At 43.6% G+C, this 16250-nt stretch overlaps 1 protein-coding gene across 2 annotated transcripts in view; it reads left to right on the top strand.

The window, feature by feature from the left end:
* Tbc1d25 (TBC1 domain family member 25) overlaps positions 1-15963 on the top strand; it is a 28255-nt gene extending 12292 nt beyond the window's left edge. The window contains exons 1-4 of one of the 2 annotated variants that reach the window (XM_048461453.3): positions 7885-7942; positions 13679-13806; positions 13946-14134; positions 14379-15963. In XM_048461453.3, the coding sequence (XP_048317410.1) occupies positions 7900-7942; positions 13679-13806; positions 13946-14134; positions 14379-15740 (1722 nt within the window). In that variant the 5' untranslated portion in view covers positions 7885-7899 and the 3' untranslated portion in view covers positions 15741-15963. Of the gene's footprint in view, positions 1-7884; positions 7943-13678; positions 13807-13945; positions 14135-14378 lie in introns of those variants that run through there. The other variant, XM_048461452.2, reaches the window with a different exon arrangement.
* Positions 15964-16250: the final 287 nt, after the last annotated feature.

Raw genomic sequence — 16250 nt, 5'->3', positions numbered from 1 at the left:
GTGGAGCCCTGTCTCGTGCGCGTGTGTGCGTGCGTGCACTGGAGAGGTGCTCAGTAATTAAGAGAACTTGCTGCTATTTCAGAGAACCTGGGTTCAATTCCCGGCAACTGTATGATAGCTTAAAACTATCTTTAACTCAGGTTCCAGGGTATCTGTCTGGTGTCCTCTTCTATTCTCCATGGGCACCAGGCATACACAAAATGTACAAACATACATGCAGACAAAAAACACTCATACACTCTGGGTAGTGGTGGTGCACACCTTTAATCCCAACACTCAGGAGTCAGAGGCAGGCGGATTTCTGAGTTCAAGCTTGGTCTGCGTAGTGAGTTCCAGGCCAGCCACGGCTACACAGAGAAACCCTGTCTTGCAAAAAACAGTGTGTGTGTGTGTGTGTGTGTGTGTGTGCGTGTGTGTAGGAAGGGTAACAGTCCTGGCTGTCCTGATCCACCTGCCTCTCCCTCCCGAGTGCTGGGATAAAAGTCGTGGCCACCACTGCCTGGTCAATAAATATTTTTTTTAAAAAGAAAGAAAAGGTATGGGTTTGAAAGATGGTTCAGCAGTTAAGAACTCAGACTGATCTTTTTTGAAGGATCTGAGTTTGGTTCTCAGCACCCCCAATCTCGCAGCTCACAACTGCCTGTAACTCCAGTTACAAAGGGTTGATGCTCTCTTCCGGCCTCCTTGGCTCTGTGTGCGCATGCATGCACATGCGTATATATACACACAAACACACACATAAATAAAAATAATAAAATAAATTTTTATAAAACAGAAAATGAAAAAGAGGTTGGAGAAATAATACCCAGTGGTAGAGGGCTTGTTTAGTATATTGATGCCCGAGGTTCAAGCTGTAGGATGGCCAAAAAGTAATAACAATATCAGTAATAATAATTTAGTCAATTATGCCAACATCACTTGTTTTAAAAATAAAATGACACTGAGATAGCTCAGCAGATAAGAGCACTTGCTGTTGTTGCAGAGAATCTGAGTTCAGTTGTAGCACTCGTAACAATCTATGTAACTCCAGTTCTAGGGGCTCCAGTTCCTCTCGTCTGACCTCCACAGGCACCAGGCAAGCAAGTGGTTCACAGACCTACGTGCAGGCAAAACACTCATACATATAAAATATAATTTTTAAATGGATAAAAAAGCAACACTGGTTTGAAATGCCACTCTTTTTACAGATTGGGCTCCCATATATACTTAAATTTTAGTCCTGGACTTTCTCTTGCACTCTGCTGACTGGCTCCATTTGTGCTACATTTAACAATATGTGTGTATGTTTTAATCTTTATGTGTATGGAATGGGGATTTTGCCTGTGTATACCTGTGTATTGTGTACATGCCTGCTGTCCTTGGAGGCCAGAGAAGGGCATCAGATCCCCTAGACTTGGAGTTACAGATGGTTATGAACCACCATGTGGTCGCTGGGAATAGAAGCCAGGATCTCTAGAAGGAGAAGCAAGTGGTCTTGGCCACTGAGTCATCTCTGCAGCCAAATATATATATTTGAGATGAGGTCTCACTGCGTAACCCTGGCTGGCCTCAAACTCAGAGGTTCACCAGCCTCTTCCTCCCAAGATCTAGAATTTAAGGCATGTACTACCATACAGGACTAATACTATTATTTTTGATGACAGTGATTTTGTGGTCAGTTTTAATTTTAAAAAAGCCTTTGCCATGTTCCTGATATTCTTTTTCTTAGCTATTCTTAAACATGAATTGGTTCTTGTGAACTTTAAAATAATTTCATCCAATTTCAGGAGAAAAACATTAGAACATTAGGTTGGATTTCACTGGATGTGCTTTAAGGTTTGGCAAGTTTGACAACTTTATAATGAAGAATGTAGTATATATCATATATAATACCACAGACAGAAGCCCATAGTGGATTTCTTGGATGTGTCTGCAGCAAATGTGTGCACATTCACCCAAGGTAGATTATGTAAAAACTGTTTCTAGCCTCATGTTGGTCCATGTCAGGTTTTGTGTTTGCAGAAATCTTTTGCCTATTTCTAAATGTGTTTTTCAATTTTCCTATTGTTTATCTGTGTATAATAGAATACTTTTCCTGTCAACTATTGGCCTTGATAGCTCGTATGTTCTCCTCTCCCTCCTTGACTCCTTTCTCTCCCTCCCCTCTTTGTCCTCTCCTTTTCTCTCTTCCCCTTTCCCTGCTCCCTCTCTTGGTCTCAAATAGCCTATGAGTGTCTATGTGAGTCTCTCTTAGTGTCCTCGTTGTTGTCTAAGTTCTCTGGGATTCTGGTTTGTAGGCTGTCTTTCTTTGCTTTGTGCTTAAAAACCACCTATGAGTGAGTACACGTGATAATTGTCTTTCTGTGTCTGGGTTACCTCACGCAAAATAATGTTTTCTACCAGCTTAATTTTTTATATGAGTTTATTTGTTTTACGTCCCAGCTCGAGTTTCCCTTCCCTCCTCTCCTCCCAGTCCCTTCGCTCCCACCCCTCTTTGTTCCCACCACCAATCCACTCCTCCTCTATTGCTGTTTAGGAAAAGACAGGTCTCCCATGAGTATCAATAAAAAAATAGCATATCAAGTTGTAGTAAAGCTAAGCACCTCTCTGTGTATTAAGGCTGGGCAAGGCAACCCAATATGAGAAGTAAGGGACCAAAAGCCTATAAAAGAGTTGGAGCCAGCCCATTTCCGCTGTTAGCAGTCCCACAAGAGGACCAAGCTACACAACTGTAACATGTGCAGAGGGCCTAGATCAGTCCTATGCAGGCTCCCTTGTCAGTTCATTCTCTGTGAGCCACCATGAGCCCAGGTTAGTTGATTCTGTGGGTTTTCTTGTGGTGTCCTTGACCCCTCTGGCTCCTGCAATCCTTTCTCCCGCTCTTCTGCAGCATTCCCTGAACTCTGCCTAATGTTTGGTTGTAGATCTGCTTCTGTTTCTATCAGTTGCCGGATGAAGCTTCTCTGATGGCAATTAGGCTAGGTACCAATCTGATCACAGGAGATGGCCAGTTCATGCTACTTATCCGCTATTGCTAGGAGTCTAAGCTGGCGTTACCCTTGTAGCTTCATGGGAGATTCCCTGGTATCAGATTTTTACCTGACTCCGAAATGCAACCCCTTTCCAGTAGTGTCTTTCAGTACTCTACCCCTGTTCCCATCCCCACCTGCCCTCAGTCCACTCACAAAATCTCTTCTATTTCCCCTTCCCAGGGAGGTCCAGGTGTCCCCCATTGAGCCCTCCTTGTTCCTAGCCACTCTGGTTTGTGGATTAGAGCATGGTTATCCTTTACTTTACAGCTAATATCTGCTTATGAGTGAGTATATACCATGTTTGTCTTTCTGGGTCTTTGTTACCTCACTCAGGATGATTTTTTTCCAGTTTCCTTCATTTCCCTTTAGATTTCCTAATGTCATTGTTTTTAACAGCTGAATAATATTCCATTGTGTAAATGCATCACATTTTCCTTATCCATTCCTCAGTTGGGAAACATGTAGGTTGTTTCCAGATTCTGTTTATTACAAATAAAGCTGCTGTGAACACAGTCAAGCAACTGTCCTTGTGGAATGACTGAGCAGCCTTTGGATCTATGCCCAAGAGTGGTATAGCCAGGTCTTGGGGTAGATTGATTCAACAGTTTTCTGAGAAACTGCCATTCTAGCTTCCAAATGAGGCTGTACAAGTTTGCACTTCTACCACCAATGGAGGAACGTTCCCCATGCCCCACATCCTCTCCAGCTTAAGCTGTCATTTGTGTTTTTGATCTTAGTCATTCTGATAGATGTAAGATGGAATCTCAGAGTTGTTTTGATTTGCATTTCCCTGATGGCTAAGGATGTTGAACATTTTAAGTATTTCTTGGCCATTTGAGAATCTTCTTCTTCCTCTTATTATTATTATTTTATTTTATTACTTTAAAAAAATACCAATCCAAATTCCTACTTCCTCCCTTCCTCCCACTCCCCTCCCACTCCCTCCACACACCTTTCCCCCAACCCCCCTCTAATCTTAAGAGAGGGCAAGGCACCCTGTCCTGTGGAAAATCCAAGGCCCTTTTTACTACATCTAGGTTGAGCAAAGTACACATCCAAAGAGAGTAGGATCCCAAAAAGCCAGTACATGTAGTAGAGAAAAATGACAGTACCATTGTCATTGGCCACACAGTCTGCCCCAACTGCTAACCACTTCAGAAGGACTTGTTTGATCCCATGATCATTCATTCCCAGTCAAGCTGGAGTTGGTGAGCTCCCATTAGCTCAGGCACATTGTCTCAGTGGGTGAACCCCTCATGGTCTTGACTTCCTTGCTCATAATCTTACTCCTTCTGCTCTTCAACTGTACCTTGGGAGCTCAGTCCAGTGCTCCAATGTGGGTCTCTGTTTCTGTTTCCATCTGTTGTTAGACGAAGGTTCTATGGCGATATTTAAGATATTTAAGATGGGCTGGAGAGATGGCTCAGTGGCTAAGAGCTTGTTCTTCCAAAGGTCCTGAATTCAATTCCCAGCAACCACATGGTGGCTCACAACCATCTGTAATGAGATTTGGTGCCCTCTTCTGGCCTGCAGGGATACAAGCAGGCAGAACACTATACATAATAAATAAATTAAATTATCATTTAAAAAAAAGATAATCATCAGGGCAAGGCCAGTTCAGGTACCCTCTCTATTGCTTAGGGTCTTAGCTGGGGACATCCTTGTGGATTCCTGGGAATTTTTCTAGAGTCAGGTTTCTTGCTAACCCCCAAATGGCTCCCTCCATCAAAATATCTCTTTCCTTGCTCTCTTATCTGTCATTTCTCTATCTCAACTATCCCATTCCCTCAAGTTCTCCCCAACCCTCCCCTTTTCCCATCTTCCTCCTGAAACTGAGAAGCTTCTGTAAAGCAAAGGACACAGTCATTAAGACAAAAAGGCAACCAACTTGAATGGGAGAAGATCTTCACCAACCCCATATCAGACAAAGGTTTGATCACCAAAATATATAAATAACTCAAGAAACTAGACATTAAAATTCTAAATAACCCAATTAAAAAATGGGGTACTGAACTAAACAGAGAATTCTCAACAGAAGAATTTCAAATGGCCAAAAGATACTTAAGGTCATGTTCAACTTCCTTAGCTATCAGGGAAGTGTAAATCAAAACAACTTTGAGATACCATCTTACACCTGTCAGAATGGCTAAGATCAAAAACACTAATGATAGCTTATGCTGGCGAGGATATGGAGTAAAGGGAATACTCATCCATTGCTGGTGGGAATGCAAACTTGTGTAACCACTTTGGAAATCAGTGTGGCAGTTTCTCAGAAAATTGGAAGTCAACCTACCTCAGAATCCAGCAATACCACTCTTGGGAATATACCCAAAAGATGCTTAATCATACTACAAAAGCATTTATTCAACTATGTTCACAGCAGCGTTATTTGTAATATCCAGAACCTGGTAACAACCTAGATGCCCCTCAACAGAAGAATGGATAAAGAAAGTGTGGCACATCTACACACTAGAGTACTACTCAGTGGTTAAAAAAAATGACATCTTGAATTTTGCATACAAATGGATGAAATTAGAAAACACCATCCTGAGTGAGATAACCCAGACCCAAAAATATGAATATGGTATGTACTCACTCATTAGTGGATACTAGCCATAAACAAAGGACATTGAGCCTATAGTTCATGATCCTAGAGAAGCTAAGTAATAAGGTGAGCCCAAAGAAAACCATATATAGATCCACCTGGAAATTGGAAGCAGACAAGATCACCTGACAAAATTGGGAGCATGGTGGTGGGAAGTAGAAGGAAGGAGACATTTGAGAATCTTCTGTTGAGAATTCTGTCTAGATCTGTACCCCATTTTTAATTGGATTATTTGATTTGTTGATATCTAGTTTCTTGAGTTCTTTATATATTTTGGAGCTCAACCCTCTGTCAGATGTGGGGTTAGTGAAGATTTTTTCCCATTCTGTAGGCTGCCATTTTGTCTTATTGACAGTGTCCTTTGCTTTATAGAAGCTTCTCAGTTTCAGGAGGTCCCATTTATTAACTGTCAGTTTTAGTACCTGTGCTATTGGTGTTCTGTTCAGGATGTTGTCTCCCATGCCAATGTGTTCAAGGTTATTTCCACTTCTTCTATCAGTTTCAGTGTATCTGGACTTATGTTGAGGTCTTTGATTAACTTGGACTTGAGTTTTGCAACCAGCTTGATTTTAAGTCTTTTTTTAATATTTAAAAATATATAATATAAAAATAATATTTTAAAATTTTTATTATTTTGTAAGTCAGGTGGTGGTAGTGCATCTCTTTAAACCTAGCACTCAGGCAGCAGAGGCAGGTGGATCTCTGTGAGTTTGAGGCCAGCCTGGTCTACTGAGTGAGTTCTAGGACTACCAGGACTATACAAAGAAACCCTGTCTCAAAAAAAACCCTCCAAAATATTTATTATTTTATGTGACTGTATATGTGCTTGAGTGTACGTGTATATGTATACCATGTGCATGCAGGTATCTGGGATGACTGGAACATGGTCCTGGAACTGGAAGTATAGGTGGTTATGAGCTGCCCAATGTGGCTGCTGGAAACTGAACCCAGGTTCTCTGCAAGAGCACCAAGTCCTATTAACCACTGAGCTGTCTCCTCAGCGTCGTCAGCCTTCTTGGTTGGTTTTAGGTATAACTTTTTTAAAGGGTTGAACCCAGGGCTTTGTATATGCCAGGCAAGCACTCTACTTCTGAGCCACCTATCTACCACTCTTTTTTTTTTAATTTTGAGATAGAGTCTCTCTTAGCCATTTTTCTATTACTATAATAAGATGCCATAACTAAGGCAACTTAAAAAGGAAAGTATTAAGAGTCTGGAGAGATGGCTCAGCAGTTAAGAGCACTGGCTGGCTCTTCCAGAGGATCTTGGTTAAATTCCCAGCACCAACATGACATGTCACAACTGTTTGTAACTCCAGTTCCAGGGGATTCAACACCTTTACACAGATATACATGCAAGCAAAACACCAATGTACATAAAAAATAAAAATGAATCATCAAAAAATTTTAATTAAAGTGAAAGTACTGGGTGCTTATAGTTTCACAGAGTTAGAATCAATGACCATCAATCATGGTGGCAGGCAGGCTTGGTGCTGAAGCAGTAGCTGAGAGCTCACGTTTTGATTTTGTGCAGCTGGAGAGATGACTCAGTGGTTAAGAGCACTGACTGCTCTTCCAGAGGACCTAGGTTCAATTCCCAGCAACCACATGTGTAAAATGTAGGGCTGGCTTGTTGGGGTTTCTGTCCCACCCGGTGCCCCACAGCCGGCAAGTCCCAAAGAAAATTACAGAGTCTACATTAGGTTATAAACTGATTGGCCCATTAGCTAAGGCTTCTTGTTAACTCTTATAGCTTATATTAACTCATTGTTCTGATCTATGTTAGCCATATGGCTTAGTACCTTTTTCAGCTGTCAGCTCACATGTTGCTTCTTCGGTGGTCTAGGCAGGAATGGCAGAGGGAGCTTCCTGCTTCCCAGAATATTTCTGTTCTCATCGCCCCGCCTCTACTTCCTGCCTGGTTGACCCACCTATACTTCTTGCCTGGCCAATCAGCATTTATTTAAAACATGATTGACAGAATACAGACAATTCTCCCACACCACACATGGCAGCTCACAGCTGTCTATAACTTCAGTTCCAGGATACCCAACACCCATGGAAAAACATCAATGTGGGGAGGGTTGACAGGGGGAGGGGAGAGGCAGGGAGGAGAGCAGAGAAAAATGTAGAGCTCAATAAAAATCAATAAAAAAGGAAAAAAACATCAATGCATATTTAAAAAGACTCACATTTTGGTTTTGTTTGTTTTTGAGACAGGGTCTCTTTATGTATTCCTGACTTGCTTCACTATATAGACCAGACTGGCCCAAGACTCACTGAGATGCATCTGGCTCTGCCCCGCCCCCCAAGTGCTGGGATTAAAGGTGGACACTACTATTCCCATCTTTTTTTGTTTGTTTGTTTGTTTGTTTTTTTGAGACAGGGTTTCTCTGTATAACAGCCCTGACTATCCTGGAACTCGCTCTGTAGACCAGTCTGGCCTCAAACCCACAGAGATCTGCTGGCCTCTGCTTCCTGAGTGCTGGGATTAAAGGTGTGTGCCACCACCACCATGCATGTGTTTTTTTTGTTTTTTGTGTTGTTTTGTTTTTTAGGTTTTTCAAGACTGGGTTTCTCTGTAGCTTTGGAGCCTGTCCTGGAATTAGTTCTTGTAGACCAGGCTGGCCTCAAACTCACAGAGATTCGCCTGCCTCTGCCTCCCGAGTGCTGGGATTAAAGGTGTGCACCACCACTGCCCAGCTCATACATGTATTCTTGCATGTATGTATGTGAACCATGCACATGCCTGACATCTAAGGAAGCCAGAAGAGGACATTGGATTCCTTAGAACTGAAGTTTTAGGCAGGTGTAAGCCACCACATGGAAACAGAGAACTGAATCCTAGGTTCTCTACAAGTGCTCTTAACCACTGAGCCATCTCTCCAGCCCCAATATTTATGCATTTTTAGATACTTAACAGTGAATTTCTTTTTGTTGTTTTGAAACAGGGTTTTGCCATATCTTAGGCTGACTGGCTTTTAATTCACTGTGTAGCCAGGCTAACCTCAAACTCAAAGCAGTCATTTGGTTTCAATCTCCTGAGTGTTGTGATTATGGACATGTGCTACCATGCATGGTGGTTGCTAAACTTTGATTTTTAAATAAATAGAAGTATACTTTAATGATAAGTATAGTATAATATGCCTGGCTTGGTGATACATGTCTATAATCCCAGCACTCAGGAGGCAGAAGCAGGCAGCCTAGTGTATATAGCAAGTTTGAAACCAGCCTGGGCTGCAACCCTGATTGTCCTCACTATGTAGACCAGACTGGCCTCAAACTCGGCAATCTGCCTGCCTCTGTCTCCTAAGTGCAGAGATTAAAGGCATATGCCACCACACCTTGCCTAAAATGATCTGAAGTTTTGTTTATTTTTAATTTTTTGAGATTTATTTCATGTGTATGGGTGTTTTGCCTGCATATATCTGTGCACCATATGTGTACAGTGCCTGTAGAAACCAGAAGAAGGGGTCCGATTACTTGGAACTGGAATTACAGATGGTTGTGAGTTGCCATGTAGGTGCTTAACCCCAGTCCTCTGGAATGGCAGCCAGTGCTCTTAACCACTGAGCCATTTCTTTACATCAGAAAAATTTACATTATACTTGTTGCCTGTTTAATTCTAAGATCTTCACCTGATCTTTTATTCTCTTCATTTTTTGGTATTTGCATATTGGATCCCCCAAGCTTGAATTCCAGGTCTTTTTACATTTTTGCCAAAACCATGTAACCTTAATTCTTTGTTTGTTTGTTTGTTTTCCAAGACAGGGTTTCTCTGTAGCTTTGGAGCCTGTCCTGGAACTAGCTCTATTTAGACCAGGCTGGCCTCGAACTCACAGAGATTCGCCTGCCTCCTGCCTCCCTAGTGCTGGGATTAATGGCATGCGTCACCACCGCCTGGCCTGTAACCTTAATTCTATTTTATAGTAGTTTCTTAATTTGGTAAGTTGTACAGCCTTCATCTTACCTGGAAAGTGTTTTAATAATTTAGCTAGACCACACTGGCAGCTAGCTGTTGGGGTGGGAGGCACACAAAAGGAGCTGGTTAGGAAGCAGCAGTCTGAGGTATCTGGGGTAGTGGCTCACATAGGGTCACAAGGTGGAGGAACAATGAGTTGGTATTGAAATGTGTTTTACATATATAAGCCTCAGGGCTTGGCAACACTGGATTTGGGGACTGAGGGAATGGGAGCGGGCAGGGATAGGTCAAGTTTACTGGCAATTGAACAGTTGAAGAAAAAGGGAATGGCTGTGCTGGGAAGGGTTCTCTGCCTCTCCTTTGTGGCCCCTTAGCTTTGTACCCTCAGAGATATTTATGTAGAGGCAATGGCTTTAGATGTGACTTTTTCCTTTAGCTATGTGGAAAAAAGGACTATGAGTCATGAAAATGCTACTTAGGGGTGCCATTGACCAGGGGTGCCATTGACCTGCAAACGGCAGTGACAGAAGCAAATAGAAGTTGATGTGTTTCATGTAGTTACATGCTTCATAGAATTATCCATATAACAGAATTGACCATTGGATGTTGTTAGCTTTTGCAACACTGTGCTGCCAGTTGATAGCTATTACAATTCTTTTTTGTCCTTTGGTTTTTGAGACAGGGTTTCTCTGTAGCTTTGGATCCTGTCCTGGAACTCACTCTGTAGACCAGGCTGGCCTTGAACTCACAGAGATCCTCCGGCCTCTGCCTTCTGAGTTCTGGGAATATAGGCATGCACCACCACATCAGGCAATAAATGTAATTTTAAATTTAAAAATGATGTTAGAGAGATGACTAACTGGTTAAGACCAACATATTGCTCTTCCAGAGGCCCCAAATTTGGTTCCCAGCACCCTTGTCAGATGGCTCACAGCTGCTGATAATTCCAGCTCCAGGGGATAGGAGACCTTCTCCTGAATTCCATGGTTATCTCTGCTTTACATGCACATACCCCAGTGCAAGCACACGTACGTACACAGAATTCAAAAGAAAATAAATCCTTTTTAAAAAGAGTGCTTGCTCTTCTTTCAAGGGTCCTGCGTTCACTTCCCAGCACCCACATATAGTGACTCACCACCTCTAGCCCCAGGGCACCCCAAGACTTCTGAGTCTGCAGGCACCTACACTTATGTGTGTATACCTCCAAAAAGACACATACTCCAAAAAGACACATAGTTCAAAGGAAAAGTGAAAGAAAATCTTGCTAGATTGGAGACTGCCTTCTATGGAGCTAAAGCGGTTTAAGAGCCCTGGCTGCTCTTCCAGAAGACCCAGGTTCAATTCCAAGCATCCATGTGACAGCTCACAACCTTCTGTAACTCTAGTTCCAAGAGATCTTGATGCCCTCTTCTGGCCTTCCTGGGCACCAGGCATGCATATGACACACAGATACACATGCAGGCAAAAACCCATACACATAAAAAAGATTATTTTTAATTTTAAATTTAAAAAAGCATTCTTGAGCCAGGTGGTGGTGGCACACACCTTTAATCCCAGCACTCGGGAGGCAGAAGCAGATGAATCTCTGTGAGTGTGAGGCCAGCCTGGTCTACAGAGCAAGTTCCAGGACAGGATCCAAAGCTATATAGAGAAACCCTGTCTTGGAAAAACAAAACAAAAAAAGGATTCTTGAACTTACCCCACAGGTGACAATTGCTGCTGTAGCCACATCATATCTGAAGTGAGAAGAGAGATGAGGAAGAGCTCCTAAGGGAAGGGGAGAGGATAATAGAATACATGTGACATGGAAACAGGAGACCAGCAAGAGGAGGCTAGGGGATAGGGGAGGGCAGCGGGAAGGGGGAGGAATAAGAACAAAGTATTTTTATATGTGTTTATGGAAATGTCATAATGAAGCCCATGACTTTGTATGCTAACTTAAAAAACTTAATTTAAAAAAGAAAAAGGGGGCCTAATGTAGAGATGGCTCAGAGGTTAAGAACACTGGCTGCTCTTCCAAAAGACTCAGGTTCGGGGCTGGAGAGATGGCTCAGTGGTTAAGAGCATTGCCTGCTCTTCCAAAGGTCTTGAGTTCAATTCCCAGCAACCATATGGTGGCTCACAACCATCTGTAATGAGATCTGGTGCCCTCTCTGGCCTGCAGATATTGAATGCATAATAAATGAATAAATATAAAAAAAAGACTCAGGTTCAATTCCCAGTGCCTAGATGGTAGCTCACAACTGTCTGTAATTCCAGTTCCAGGGGACCTGACACCCACGGCAAAACACCAATGCACATAAAATAGATAGATAGATAGATAGATAGATAGATAGATAGATAGATAGATACAATTTAAAAACATGTCATATGAAACTGTAAAAAATATTAAAAGATAATAAAGGAAACTATAGTAAACAAAGCTGCAAGAGGAAATAAAAATAGAGAAGAACGAAATCTCTGCTGATGTTCATGAACCAGGAGTGGCTAAGGTCAAGCATAGAATGATTTCCTTTGTCAAACATACACAACATACTTTTCCACTGACACTTTTTCCAAGATATGTCTATGCTATGGGGTAAGGTTAATGAGGCTATGATCCTAGAAATAGGAATTTAGCGTTTCCCGGCTATAGAATCTTGGTCACTAACTAGTTGTTCCAAACCTTTTTGGTCATTTTCTGTTAAACTGGAATGGTAATAGCACCTTCTATCATTTTGGTGACAAGAACTATTATTGATGTAAGATGTGGAGTGTATGCTCTCAGACTTTGGTGTTGTAAGGACACCACTTGTTTGTTCCCGGCTGCTCAGCCCCAAAATAACAACACAGAAACTGTATTAATAAATCACTGCTTGGTCTATTAGCTTTTGCTTCTTACTGGCTAACTCTTACATCTTAATTTAACCCGTTTCTCTTAATCTGTGTATTGTCACATGGCTGCGACTTACTGGCAAGGTTCCATCCGGCATCTGTCTCTGGTAGGGTTACATGGTTTCTCCGCCTTCTTTCTCCCAGCTATTCTGCTCTGCCAGGCCCAAGACAGATTCTTTATTAAGCAATGGTATTCACAGCATACAGAGAGAATCCCACATTACTTTGGGCCTGGGCTTCATACTCCACTTCTTTCATTCACTAGGTGTGGGACCTTGAACAAGAATCTATAGACTTATTTCCTCATCAAAAAAAATAAATCCAAGAGGGGTGGATTTATTAAATCCACACCTATAGTCCTTTAATTTTAGGTATTGGGGAAGCTAAGGCATAAGTTGGTTTAAGGCCTGCCTGGACTAGAATAAGTTCAGGGACAGCCTGGGGAACTTAATGAGATACTGTTTCAAAAAAGGTTTTTTAAAGAAGTCTCATGATGTAGCTCAGCAGTAGAGCACTGGCATCGAACATGTGATGCCCTGGGTTTGATTTCCCAGGACTGTCTCATCCACACTCACAAATAAATATATTTTAAAAAGAATACTAGCTAGTATTTCCATAGAACTGAGTATCTGAAGGTGAGAGGACAACCTGTAGCATGGGATTGAACTCGGGTTCTCAGACTTGGTGGCATGTGCCTTTACTCACTGAGCCATCTCACTGACCACCAGGTTTATTTATTTATTTTTTTTTTGAGACAAGGTCTTACTGTGTAGCTCTGGCTGTCCTGGAATGTGCTTTGTAGACCAGGCTGGCCTCAAACTCACAGAGATCTACCTGTCTTTGCCTTCCAAGTGCTGACATTAAAGGCATGCACCACCAGGCCATCAAGTATTTTTTTTTTAATGAGATAGAATCTCCTAGCCCAAGCACTGGCCTTGAACTCTCCATCTTCCTACCTCAGCCTCCAAAGTAACTGAGATTACAGACCTGCACTGCCAGGCTCAATAGATATTATTTTTTCTTAAGGTTAATCCGTTGCTTCAGTGCCTTGCAATAAATATTACTTAAATCATTGAAATATTAAAGACTTCCCTGCCATTTTGTGAAACATTTCTCATGTAAGAACTATTCATAGCTGATTTTTTTAATGTTATATGGATGATACAGGGAAGAGGGAATAGACATCGCTTATTACCCGGCATGTAGCTAGGCTTTAGGATCTGGGTTCACATACCTGTTGTTATAGTGCTTCACTCTGTGTGCTCAGGCCCATTGCTGGAGGACTGGGACATAATTAGCCCCAAAGATGTCATTGGATCCGATATGCTACTGGCTGAGAAGCGTTCCTCACTGACGACAGCTGCCTTGCCTTTTACACAATCCATCCTGTCTCAGGTGATTTCAGGAGACTGGGGGGCCCCAGTTGGGGTTGGAGGGAAAGGCCTATCTGGGACTCCCATTCCAGAGTTTGCTGGTTGGCATCTGCCCTATCCTGCATAGGGACCTGCAGCTTCTTTTCCTCCTTCCTTGCCAGGTGGGCCGTACATTGTCTAAGGTCCAGCAGGTGCTGAGTTGGTCATATGGGGAAGATGTCAAGCCTTTCAAGCCCCCTCTGAGCGATGCTGAGTTTCACACATACCTGAATCACGAAGGCCAGCTCTCCCGTCCTGAAGAATTGCGTTTGCGGATCTATCATGGTGGTGTGGAGCCTTCCCTTCGAAAAGTGAGCCCCCTCGGTCACTCATCACTCTGTGGTGGCTCATGAGAGACATCCAGTGGAACACATTATCATAGGTAGGGTAGAGAGATTCCAAGGACAGAGGTTCTATTTCAGGTAGGTCAGTGGCAGGAAGACAGACTACCACAAGGACAGAGGCCACGAGAGACAGGGTGGGTGCTGACTAGAGACATGGGTATGGCAGCTCCCTAGTTGAAGCTCAGCCTCATCTCCTTTTGTCTCTGGCTAGGTGGTATGGCGGTACCTCCTGAATGTGTACCCAGATGGGCTGACAGGCCGTGAGAGGATGGACTACATGAAACGAAAGAGTCGCGAGTACGAGCAGCTCAAAAGCGAGTGGGCCCAGCGAGTGAACCCCGAGGACCTAGAATTCATCCGCAGCACAGTCCTCAAGGATGTGCTTCGCACAGACAGAGCCCATCCCTACTACGCGGGACCTGAGGATGGCCCACACCTACGGGCCCTACATGACCTGCTTACTACCTATGCTGTTACCCATCCACAGGTATCATACTGCCAGGGAATGAGTGACCTGGCATCGCCCATCCTTGCTGTCATGGACCATGAAGGGCATGCTTTTGTATGCTTTTGTGGCATCATGAAGCGTCTGGCTGCCAACTTCCATCCTGATGGTCGTGCCATGGCCACCAAGTTTGCCCACCTCAAGTTGCTATTGAGACATGCTGACCCAGACTTCTACCAGTACCTACAGGAAGCAGGAGCTGATGACCTTTTTTTCTGTTACCGCTGGTTGCTGCTGGAGCTTAAGCGCGAATTTGCCTTTGATGATGCTCTCCGAATGCTAGAGGTCACCTGGAGTTCACTGCCCCCTGACCCTCCTGAACATGAAGTGGAACTTGTTGGACCTCCGAGCCAAGTGGCAGACACTGGCTTTGGTAGCCACAGGGGACGGCCAGTACGTCAGAGGCACATGCTGAGGCCTGCTGGTGGAGGAAGCAGTGCTTTTGAAGATGCTGTTGTCCACTTAGCCACATCTAGCCAGGGACCCAGTGGTGGGGGACGTCTCCTGAGACAAGCCAGTCTGGATGGTCTCCAGCAACTCAGGGATAACATGGGCCCCAGGAAGGACTTTCTAGTCCAACTAGCCCACCCAGCTACCCTCATTAGCTCTAAGTCCCTCTCTGAGCCCTTGCTAAACTCCCCAGACCCACTCCTCTCCTCCTCTTCTCGGCCTGATTCCCCATCTTCTTCATCTCCTCCATCTACCCAGGAGGCTTCTCCTTCTGGTGACATAGCTGTAGGATCCCCCTTGATGCAAGATGTAGGATCTCCCAGAGATCCTGGGAAGTCCCTACCACCCCCACCTCCAATGGGCCTTCCCCCACCCCAGGAGTTTGGCCGAGGGAACCCATTCATGCTCTTCCTCTGCCTGGCTATCTTGCTGGAGCACCGTGATCACATCATGCGCAATGGGCTGGATTACAATGAGCTAGCCATGCATTTTGACCGCCTGGTGCGAAAACACCATTTAGGGCGTGTCTTGCGCAGGGCCAAGGCTCTCTTTGCTGATTATCTGCAGTCTGAAGTGTGGGACTCTGAAGAGGGGGCTGAGGCCACAGCTCCATCTTGATTGTAATCCTTCCAGCTTTCCAACCCCAATGGTACTCCATTCTTTGTCTTGAGGGTCTACACAGGGCATTATTCCCTGCCTGCCATCCCCAGACATGTTGAAGCCTGGGGCCCTCTCACTGGGTTTGAGTGTGTGTGGCTCAGTGTTGGCATTGCCCATGGAGGCTATGGCCTCTTCTGCTTTTGTTGTTTTGTTTCTAAACTATACTTTACACACACAAAAATCACTGTGGCACGTGTATTTTTCTACTTCCTGGATATTATAGAAGTTACTGTGGGCTCTTTGGTTGACGAGACTGAAATAACTCAATTGATTTAGAGTGGCTCCTGCTTTCTCTGCCACAGGGGAGTAGCTGTTGAAAACCAGGTATTGGTGAACCCGAACCCAGCCCAGGAACTGCTCTAGAAAAGGCTAAATCTTATGTTTGTTTTATTGCTTGGTTGGTTTTGAGGGTATATCTGCCTTTCTAGAATATAAAGGTCTATTTGATATCTGTGAATGTTATCTCAG

Source organism: Myodes glareolus, chromosome X (assembly GCF_982192425.1).
Source record: "Myodes glareolus chromosome X, mMyoGla1.1, whole genome shotgun sequence".
In the NCBI taxonomy this organism is placed as follows: Eukaryota; Metazoa; Chordata; class Mammalia; order Rodentia; family Cricetidae; genus Myodes; species Myodes glareolus.
The sequence above is the reverse complement of the archived record's forward strand: the minus strand, read 5'-3'. Positions and strand labels throughout refer to the sequence as shown.